An 11,853-nucleotide genomic window follows, 5' to 3' on the forward strand; every position below is an offset into this window, starting at 1 on the left:
TTTTGCTGTGAACTTGACACTTCTGGTCGACAGTTAGCCGTTAGCAGTTAGCACAACGTTTAACTGTAGCTGCTGCACCTTTTAACAAGAGGATTTATTCACTGTGAGCTGGAGACACAATACCAGCTCTCCTGTTCATATATTCATGATATTTGCAAGTCGCGCTGGTGCTCCATGGTCACAAATTGCAACTACATAGTTGCAGTCTGGAGCCCTGCAAACACAAAGTCACAAACTTCCTCTGCTCAAGCTATTGCTAATCTTGTTAAGTCAAACTGTTAACGTGGCTCTATTAAACGTTATGATTTATTAACTGTAAGCTGGAAATAAACTAAAAGCTTTCTAGTCCATGTAGTAATAATATTTGCAAGTCGCAGTGGTCTGGAGCCCTGCAGATAAGAAAATTAATCTGGATGGTTGGAGGAGTGTGCGTGACATATCAAGTTTGTGAGTCTTTCTTTGTGTGTGTTTGTCTGTGAGAGGGAGAGTGCTATAGGAGACAAAAACACCAAAATGCAAAATCTAGTCTCATGTCTATGGCTAAAAAATGATTTAACAATTTAAGCCTGATGTTCCCAATATGGTCATTTTATACATCCCACAAGTGACAAGCTGCAATACATCGAGTATATTTGATATATTGCCCACCCCTAACAACAATGATCAAGTACAGAGAAGGTGATGTGTTTTATGTTTGCGGTTTGTTAGGAATGTAAAGAAAATGTTTTTATGATAATTAACAGACGTTTGGTTCTATCTTACTTTACATCTGTGTTTGAGATAGGGTTGGGATCCGGATCCGGTTCTTTTTTGGAACTGGGTCCAAAGTTCCGGTTCCGGAACCGGTTCCATCACATTTGGCGTAACGGTTCCTGCAAATGGTTCCTAGATTGTTAAAAAAAAAAAAAAAAAAAAAAAATGTCACATGCATTTCCATTAGAGTGCGGCATGGGCCGCATATTTCTGTCCGAACCCGACTGAGCCCGACACTATCTAATCACTAAAGCACTGAGTTTGTGTCACACAGTTGTCATGGTTACAGGCTATTTAACAGGCCAGGCGTGCACCGTGGGTGCTCAGCTGAGAGGGAGACCTCCGTGTTTGAGACGGGAGCGGGTGGCGGGAGGTCCGACGCTTCCAGCGAGGGGAGCGGTAGAAATATAACAAAATAAGATAAAATAGGAGACACCTGTNAATAGTGTTACTGTAGAAATCAAAGAATCACTTTTTGTTGTTATAAATTCTCAGGAAGATGATACAAGCTCTAAATCTGAAATACACACCACACACAAATGTGTATTTTCATCTAATTGTACTGTGCAACAGTTAGAATAAAGTTTTTGTATTTGTATGATTGCATTTGTGTTTATTATATACTTGTTTAAGTATAGCAAGAATACATGCATATACATTGACTCACTCCTGTGTGACAGAGTTGCAGACATTAACTTTAATGAAAAATTTTCGGATTATCACGGGTTATAAATCAGCATTACATGAAATCTAATTTTAGTGAAGGCCGTTTGTACTTTTGTGTTGTACATGTGCACCACTGTAAGCTTTAGTCATGTTTGGCCTTCTTGTGAAGAGTGCTTCTGTTGTGTGTGTGTGTGTGTGTGTGTGTGTGTGTGTGCGTGCGTGCGTGCGTGCGTGCGTGCGTGCGTGCGTGCGTGCGTGCGTGCGTGCGTGTGTGTGTGAGAAGTCGGGTCTAGGCAGCTGACTGTGATAGAAAACAGATCCAGGTTCTGCTTCTTCTCACCAAGCGCTCACAACATCCTCAAACCACAAACACATACACACATGCAGGTAAGCAAGAAACACACACACACACACACACACACACACACACACACACACACACACACACACTGTGTCTCCAGTCCTGTCAGGCTCTTTGAATTGCATTATTCCTCAGAGGAGCCAAACTTTTATTAAGTGAAAAAGGATAACTCAGGAAAGACAAAATATTCCCACCTCTGACACACAAACACGCACACACACACTCACATGAAGGAATTCCATAAGATGGTGAAGCTGTAAAAGAAAGACAGGGGCTTTTTCAAAGGAAGGCTGCTCCTGGTACAATAACATAAGAGCATAACTATAAATGTCACAAGTTCAATTTTCACTCTGAGAAAAGAACATGGGGGGAGGCAGTAATATTACTGTTTGTGAATTATTAGTGAATCGCAGACAGGGGAGGGGAATCTCTGTAAAATCTTGGAGCGGGCCTATAAATCAACACTTTGGCTTTGGTCAAAATGTTTCTGTGACAGTGTCTTAAAGGCAGACACTTTTAGGTTGACAGAATATATGATCTGCAACACAAGAATGAAGAAGAATGACCACTAAATTGAATCTGGGACTTCCCAATAAAAGAGCCACAAACTATTATTTTTTGTTTTGGATTTTTTTGTTGTTGTTTTGGAGAAATGAATATGGAAATCAGGCAGAAATGAAAAAAAAACTTAAATTTCTACCATTGCCTTTCTACCAAAATTAAAATACTTGACCTTGGAAACAGTAATTTCATGAGAAGAAAATCTTCACTCAAGGTCTTAGCAATTTTTTAGAACCCTTTGAACGTCTTTTAACCAGGAAAGGCTAGTTTTTTTGTAACCTGAGAACAGGTAAAAATGTCAGGTTTTAACAGTCTGCATGTGAACCATAGCATGAGATTTGCAGCTGAAGTTTAAGCACTTACAGCAGTTGAAGTGCCACTAGGAGTTAGAGCTGTAACAGTTCATGTATTCATGAGCTCATACGATGTAATGCACAAGTGTTTGAAATTTCATGATGAAAATAGTTCACCAAAGTTGCCAGTGGGCTAACTGCCCCCTTACTCCCCAGCAAGGGGATTGTGTCCATATTTGACACTTGCACTACTGCCCGTTCAAAACAAATGAAAACAAACTGATCCTCATGCATTTGGGGGTTTTCTGCTGTACCGAACTTGCACTAAGCCTACATTGAGTTCAAGACACCCAAGAGGGATCCTTTTGAGGATCTATGGTGGTGGAAGGAGCATGCTAAAATGTTTCCTAACCTGGCAGTGATTGTACAGAATGTTTTCCCCATTCCAGCGTCAAATGCAGCCAGTGAAAGAGACCTCTCCTCTGCTGGATTTGTAATGTAAGAATGGAGAACCCAGCTTAACTGAGTGACTGTAGCCTGTGTGTGTTTAATCACGCGTTAGACATGATGACAAGTAACGGGTTGGTTCTGCTACTAAGCTTTACAGGTATGGGTGGGTGCAGTTTAAAAAACAAAAAACAAAAGTAAATCAATAGAATCATTTTGTTGAATCTTGTGAAAGTGTTGGTTTTTTTTTCTTTTTTGATTGAATGAAAGGATTCTTTCACCCCTCCAACTTAATGGTTTTATTCAGCAGCAACAGCAGCCATAGAGAATGTGATGAATTTGCCTTATCTTGGACTTCAAAGTCCAACATTTTCCAGCGTTTGGGGAAGAGTGTGAATGAAAAAAACTAGGCTTTCTGGCAAAGTGTTGCTGTGATGCACGCACACACACACACACACACACACTCTCGTCTGAGTCATTCTGTCGGCCCCGAGAGTTCACCACTTGAAGGAAATGATTTACTTGTCCAAATCCTCCCTCTTGTTTGATCCCATGGGGAGCTGGAGCAGAAGCGGGGGCAATGCTAGGTTACCAAAGTGTGTTTTTGCTATCTTTCCCCTCCCTTTTCTTCCTTTTCGCTCCTCTGCTTAGGTCGGCCATTTTGTAATTTACGGCTGTCACAAGGCCTGCTGTCGACTATGAACAGTATGGGATTATATGAAACACTGTCCGACTGCATATTTCATAAGGAAGATCAAACACGCAGCTAAGTGATTTCTTTTTCTGAGGGCAATAATTTTTAATGGAGCTCCGTTTCACGGCCTTGGAGAGGATGACTTTGCAAGACCTTAGACTGAAGTATCCACTGTACTTCTACATAGAATTGAGAAGAAAAAGGACCCAGTACCTTCTCACACTGGAACCAAAGTTTTTCTCATGCAAAGTGGACAAAACATAACAGACTTGATACTTTCCAGATAGAAAACATTCTGAATCCTCTAAGTGATAACACAGAACTCCTATGTGTGGCTCAGTAGTTTATTAAATCCACAGAGAGGAGAGGTGGGCAACAGTCCAGTCAGACAACAGAAAGAGAAGAAGATTCGTTGAAGAAGCGATCTCTCTCTGCTAGCAGCTCTGTGAGGTTGTAATGTTCTTTATGGAGAACACCAAATTGTAAGATGAATTTAAGGTCCAGAGTTATATTTAGTCCTTACCAGTGGTGTTGCGGTACAGTCAATGTAAAGAGGTACTCGTTGTCATACTAACAAGCTCACAGTAACAATGATAACTTGCATATGTTTAACTCACACAAGTAATGTTCACCATGGTCACTATCTGAGTTTAACATTTGCTAATTAGAACTAGACACAAAGTACAGCTGAGGCTGATGGGAAGGTCATTAGTTTTGAACAAAGGCGTTTATAGGATGTAAGGACAATGGAGGCTTAGCCTGGACCTCTGTAGGGTGGTCTGTGGGGATCCTCCCCTGGGAATTTTTTTAATGAACAGGCTCTATTTTGCTGCTTTTTTTTAAAATGAACTCTGGCACCTCATTTACCCTTAACAAATCTTTTTTTTTTTTTTTTTTTTTTTTTACATTACTTATTAAGTTTAAGTTAAGTCAAGTTAAATTGTGATATAAAAAAAATATCGAAATGTATATATTTATGTTTTCAGTGGTGGAATGTAACTAAGTATATCATTCAAGTACAAGTATGGTTGGAGTATTATATCTAGGGCTTTTTTTAAATTATTATTTGGCTATTCTTATTTTTCAAAACACGTATATAACCTATATATTTAGATCCGGGGCTTTTTTATAAAACATCCAGGGCAAGTTTTTTAGTCAATAACTATTATTGATATTGGATAGATTTAATGTTTGACCGTACACTAGGGGGGCTAGATAAATGATAATTACCCAAAACATTTACTAAAGTGATTGCAGGTCGTTCTGATTGGAACATGTGTGTCTGCTCCAAATGAAATGACAATCCACCCACAAGTTGTTGAGGCGTTTCGCTCAGTACCAAAAATTGTCCATCTACTGGTGGTGCTAGAGGAAAAGTCAGGTGATCCTCAGAGTCTTTAGGGTGTATTCTCTAGGCACCATGAGCATCTGTTCTATATTACAAAATATCCCTTTCAATAGCTGAGACATTTCACTTAAAAACAAAAAAGTCCATGCTTGTGACCCTTTAAAATATGGCAATGTTTACAAATTTTATATTTCTATAAGTTGCAAACAGTACAACCAAGGAGTTATGTTGGCTTCTCAGATCATTTCATTTGATCATTTCAGGGGCCTGATGGAGTAAAACTATAGCCAGTCTTTTTAAATAAAATTCATTAGGATTCATTCTTGGAGACCCACACATACAAAAGCTGAGGAAATATTTCAGTCTGGACCAAGGTGTTGGACCAACCAATCTACATCGCTATCTCTGAAGCCATGCTGCTAGTGTGGCTAGAAAATTTTGGAGTAGCTCAGAAGGTCTCATGCAGCAGTGTTTGTCTGCAGAAAGTTGTTCAGCCAGAGTCAGTCTGGTCAATAGCAAACATGAACACACATACAAACATACTTTACAAGGGACCCCCTAGATTCACTCATGCAAAACAAATATAGATGGAAATACAGGCCAATACACACAGATTTTGAGCAGCCATTTGTGCACCTACTGACACACAAATTGCAAAACGAGGGTGATGAGAAACTCCAGTAGCAGTTCAGCTGTGCTAGTGTCAGCACTGAGCAAACAGAGGCCAGTTGTTGACATGCCAGATATATGAGTGTTATTCTTCCTCTGTGCATATGTGTGTGTGTATTCCTGCTGGGACTCCCCTTGGCTAAACCAAGCCTCCTACACCTTCACTTCCTCAGAGCTCGATCTCTCTCCCTCTCTCTCTCTCTCTCTCTTTCTCTCTCTGTAAGAGGACTGATGAACAGCCTTACTTCACTCCATCCTCCCCGACTTTCTCACGGAGCAGAGCGAAAATGGGGAGAAGGAAGAAAGCCGTGACTGTCGGCCATCATTCATTACTCTTCACCTAGGGAGTGTGAAAAAATCCCAAAATACTGGCAGTGACAAATAGAGCAATAAAGCTATATGGGCCAGTGGGACATGCAACCCTGATCATGTTGAGGGAAGTTATGCATAATGACATCACCCTTACAGGGATTTACATACCTGGGGCCTCATGTACAAAGGGTACGTACGCACAAAAACGTTGGTGTACGTCCTTTTCCACGGCAAAGTTCAGATGTATCAAGAGTGAAATGACCATGGAAATGTGCGGTGCCTCACGCCAACTTCATGGCTGGCGTACGCACGTTTCTACACCTGTTGATCCTTTGGCGACACTTAGAGGTGATGCTGGGAAACTGTTATAATAAATAAATGTGAAAACAATTAGTCCTCAGAGTGATGTGCACATCAGAGACACATGAACAATCAACACTGATGAACAATTAACACACCCACGTGTCTGCAATTACATGAGTGGATATAAAAGCATGCGCAAAGTGGTGCCGAAAATACCGTTAACAACAATGGCTGCTTTAGCAGTATTTGCCGCATTGGTTCACGAGGGCAATCCTCCTGGAACTGTGTGCAGAGCTGCGGCCGGCCTTGGAGCACGATACGGCGAGGAGCCATGCGCTGCCTGTATCCGGTGCTGACCACACTGGGGCTCCTAGCAACAGGGGCATTCCAGAGGGAGCTGGCCGACTGATCGGGACTGTGCCAGTTGACCCTGAGCCGAGCCATGCCAGCTGTGTGGGACGGAATTATCTGCATGTCAGCCAGGTATATCAAATTCCCATACAATGCAGCTGAACAGGCCAACATTAAAGCGCAATTTGCAGCAAGAGCCGGTTTTCCTAATGTTATCGGAGCTATCGACTGCACACACAAAGCGCCATCGCAGGATGAATTTGTTTTTGTCAACAAGAAGCATTTTCATTCGATCAGTGTACAGATCATATGTGATGTGCAAATGCAATTAACCAATATTGTGGCGAGGTGGCCTGGTTCAACGCATAGCCTACATTCTGAGTAACAGCATGGTTGGGAACAGACTACAAGCTGGCACTGTGCGCGATGGTTGGGAACAGACTACAAGCTGGCACTGTGCGCGATGGGTGGCTTCTTGGTGAGTAAATAATGTATTTCTTTAATTGTCCTAATATTAATCCCGTGATGCGCATTGAACATGTGCGCCCCCAAATATTATCCTGTCTTCACAGCATCAGTACTAGTCAGTGGTTAAAGTTAGTGACTTGCTGTTTTTGCTGGTTAAACTACAGCTTCAGAGCTTTCTAACAAGCCCCTGATTGTCTCTGTGTGTAAAGTACTCATGTCAATAAACCCGTGCGTAAAGTGTGACATTTCTTAATCAGCCTCACATTTTCCCCAGTGCACTTCTGCATTCATTTACAACAATAGTGTGTGATCCATGTAAGTGGTGTATAAGATTAACAAATGGAAACTGTAAATCCAGTTCACATAATTAATTGTCTGCTTTCAATTGACCCCAGGCGACACTCTGTTCAAATGGGGTGAGCTCCTCCTCTCCTGTCCCCCCGCCTGTTTTGGCCACACTTTGGCGGTGGGCAGCCGTCTTCCGCTTCACGTCCACCTTAATGTCGGACCACTTCTTTTTAAATTCTGCGTGTGTACGCTTTCCTGACCCCACAGCATTGACAGCCTCACACACAGTCTCCCACTCACTCCTCTTGGGGGAGTGACAGGGAGGGGTCGGGTACTCCAATATCTGCGCTCAATTCCACGTTGATTGGGATGTACAAAGGAAATGTGCTTGGATTCATGCCTACGCACAGATTCATACATATGGATATTTTTGTGCGTACAACATTTTCTGGATTTAAGTGTACGCCATGTTTCAGTAGGAAATCCACGCAAGTCTTTGTACATGAGGCCCCTGGTGACTTACTACTATGATTTCCACAACATCATAGCTGACCAAAGCATTCACTAGCAACAATTTAATCTTTACATTATTAGGTGGTTACAGTTAAATTAACCACAAACATTAGCTACATTTACATGTACAAAATATTCCTGTTTTTGCCCTTATTAAAAACAAAGACAATATTCCTACTAAGATGTATACATGTCTAATGAAAATGAATATTCCACTAATATTCCTGTTTACATACGCCCACACAGACTATGATTAACGTGCCTGAATATGTCATTTATCGTGTCAAAATATACAAAAGTAAAACAGCTGGAGCCGCTTTTCATTTTGCCTCTTTGCATCAAAACAGGATTTTTTTCAAAGTTTCCTAAAGGTGATGGACTTGTTTGCCCATGCCAACACAGCCTGCTTCTTTAATTTTCTCAACCACCTTCTTGAGATCCGCGCTGTGATATCTGCACAGTAGATGTGTTTCTCCTTCTGACCAGGAATGTGGGCTTTTCTTTTGGGCATGCACCAGCTTTCAAACTGTTGGCCAGCTGGTTTGTGTTCAACGTATCCATGACAACACACAGAGCTGGATGACACATTTTTTTTGGCATTTTGGCTGGCTCTAGGGCTGCTGCTCTAACTACAAATTGTACTTCTGCATTTTCATATGCTCACCACCACAGACACAAAGAGTATAGAATTGGATGTAGAAAGAGTGCCATCTCTCTCTCTCTCTCTCTCTCTCTCTCTCTCTCTCTCTCTATCTCTCTCAAACTCAGATCAAACAGAGAAAGGCAGTGCTGATCACATACAAACCAAAACTCTGTTACTGTATTGACAATCACCTAAAAAGACTATGAACTAAAAACTCACTAAAATGTTTTCAGAAACGTTTGGTGTTTCACTGTAATACAAAACTGTTTGTTACCAGCCGACCGCCATATTGCTTCCTGTGGGAAAACAGCCAAGCTTGCATTACTTCACCTACCAGTGGGAGTGTCTTTTGGTCCGGTGATGAGCAGTGCATTTTGGTAGTTGTAGCTTTTCTACCTCTTGAGCACAAGTGAATGCAATAGCCTTTTTCCTCTGTTTTCTCTGGTCATGTAGCACCAATTTCAAAAGTATTTGTATCATTCTACTGCATAGACAGTCCAGTTTTATGAAGAAAGAAAAAAACATCTTTGCAGCGGTGAAATATTTAATGTGATGAATTTCCTTCTTAAACATGATGTTGGGGCAAGTCATAACACAGTGAGGGGTCATTTAAAAATGCGAGCTAGTGAGTTGTGGTTAGACAGGTTTTAAAGGTCTAGTGTGTGGGATTTAGGGGGCTATATTGGCATAAATTTAATATAATTGGTATGTTTTCTTTAGTGTATAAGAAACTAAGAATCATAGTGTTTTCGTTTACTTAAAAGGAGCTGTTTCCATCTACATAGGGAGTGGGTCCTCATCTACAGAGATCACCACATTGCACTGTGATCTTTCTACAGTAGCCCAGAATGGACCAATCAAACACTGGCTCTAGATGGGACCATTCATGCTTTTGCATGTTGCCTCGGCCACTATAGCAGCCCCTCTGGCAGTATAGCATTGGGAAAACACTGGGGTTTTTTTCAAACAAGAAACTGTTATAAATTACCAGGGAAAAGAGGTGACATAGTGGGTGCTAGATAGCGGTCCATTTCCAACATACCAAATAGCATCAGAGACACACTGACTTGTTAAGTAAAACTGCCATATTCCATGTTTTTAGCGGTTTAAATCACCAGGTACGTTTGTTATGAAGAGGAAGAGACCTCTGCTTATAATTTGGTTCCTGATAAAAAACTCATATGAGATCAGAAAAAAGGTCAGCACACATAAAGTTATCAGAGAAAATAGGTGGGAACACATTAGCAGGTACTAGGTTAGTGGCCTCTCTGCAATGTGCCAAACAGCAGAGAAGAAACACAGATTTGTAACATGAAACTGCTTTATTAAGTGTTATTACTTGTTATAATCACTTGACCCATTTGTTTTGGAGAGGAAGAGACCTCTGTGGATAATTCAGCTCCCTGTAAAAACCTCCTGAACCCTGAACAATGACCACCGAAGGAATTCTAACCTAAAGAAGTGTCAGCAGGTTGCAATTTGCAATCCTCACTGCTAGATGCCACTAAATCACCCTAAATGTTACACACTATTAATTATTCATTTAATACTCAAGCAGCAAAAAGTCACAAGTAGAGTTACAATAAAATGGTGACCTCTTCGTCTCTCCATTTCATGGGGATTTTAATCAGACCTTCCTGTATGTGATTTTCATTTGGAACATTTGTAAAATAGTAAAAGTAGAACATAGTGAAAACTGTCACCACGAGTATTGGTAGATTATCTTGTTATGGATTATGTTGTAGTGGCAGCAGAATTCTAAAATCTACTGCACATTAAACCAAAACTTTTTGCATAGTGAGACTGTGCTAGGTGTACTTGAGTGGTATGTGGTTTGATAGAACTGGCCCTTTAAGGTGACTCAACTCCTAGCCTCAACACAAGCCCAGACAGAACTGCATAAAAAAATCTGTGTTTTAATACACCAGTAGGAGAGTACAACGGTGGTATACAGGGAGTAACAAAATACACTGACCTGTTAGGATCCATTGATGACACCACGGGGACAACATGAAAAGAGAGAGAACAAACTGGTTTGAGAACAGTTGGCCAAACAAATCTGAATCATGGATCAGGACACATGCACACACACACACACACACACACACACACACACACACACACACACACCAACCCAAGTAAAGTACATTACAGAAATCACAGGCTAATTAGTCCTCCACTCCAGGTGGTGACAGTTTCACTCTGTGGGGAGTCAGGGCAGCCACTGTCTGTGTGTGTCAAGTGTCAGAGACCTCTTTAGCACCTCATCACCTTTGACCTCATGAGGGCTTTCATGCTGTGAATAACATTTACATTGCATTGTATGAAGTCATGTAGACCACATAACTTATAAGTGTAGAAATGCAACTTCACAAGTTGTTGTTCACTTGTGTTGTCAGTTGTGCTTTGCGGTCATCTGTCACTCTGCTTGCATTACATGGATAAACCATTGACTTTAATCATTAAACAAAAAAGCATACACCAAGTTAGCAGTTTATTATTTACATTATTGAATACAGCACACTTGTGTACTTAATACAATCCAATACCACAGTGCTGCGATATATTTTATCAACGCACCAAAATATCTTAGTGAAGCTTAGAAGAGCTGTTGATTCAAGTCTAAGGTCATACCTACATACATTAGTACTATATATAAAAGACTATACCTCAATATCATGCAGTCCACCACAACATCATCAACTTAGAGGCACTTTGGAGGCCCCCCCCCAGATACCAGTGAAAGTACGATACCAGTGAAAGTATCATGGTTCTGAGTAGTATCACAATACCACAGCAAAAATTAGGCAGATGTGCCTTTTTTCATTTATAAAAAGATAAATCACTTTTCTATCCACCTTATTTTTCACGGAAACACGGAGGCAAAACAGAACGCAGCCAGCGTCCGTTTTTTTGTGCGACACTTCCGGTCCAGCACTCTTACCACTGTATAAATGGGAATCGCCCTGTTGTTTACCTTGCTGAGTTTAGCTATATATATGTATCAATCAATCAATTTTATTTATAAAGCCCAATATCACAAATCACAATTTGCCTCACAGGGCTTTACAGCATACGACATCCCTCTGTCCTTATGACCCTCGCAGCGGATAAGGAAAAACTCCCCCAAAAAAAACCCTTTAACGGGGAAAAAACGGTAGAAACCTCAGGAAGAGCAACTGA

The 11,853-nt window shown here is 41.0% G+C and overlaps 1 protein-coding gene across 3 annotated transcripts in view; it reads right to left on the minus strand.

Annotated features, from left to right (window-relative positions):
* The window catches only part of bcas3 (BCAS3 microtubule associated cell migration factor), a 939,536-nt gene that overhangs the window by 158,432 nt on the left and 769,251 nt on the right, over positions 1 to 11,853 (minus strand). Inside the window, exon 24 of one of the 3 annotated variants that reach the window (XM_050055619.1) lies at positions 10,572 to 10,645. The exons of the other annotated variants lie outside the window; for them this stretch is intronic. Within the exon in view, the coding sequence (XP_049911576.1) occupies positions 10,587 to 10,645 (59 nt within the window). The 3' untranslated portion in view covers positions 10,572 to 10,586. Of the gene's footprint in view, positions 1 to 10,571; positions 10,646 to 11,853 lie in introns of those variants that run through there. 3 annotated transcript variants of the gene reach the window in all.

The sequence above is a fragment of the Epinephelus moara genome, chromosome 2 (genome assembly GCF_006386435.1).
Source record: "Epinephelus moara isolate mb chromosome 2, YSFRI_EMoa_1.0, whole genome shotgun sequence".
In the NCBI taxonomy this organism is placed as follows: domain Eukaryota; kingdom Metazoa; phylum Chordata; class Actinopteri; order Perciformes; family Serranidae; genus Epinephelus; species Epinephelus moara.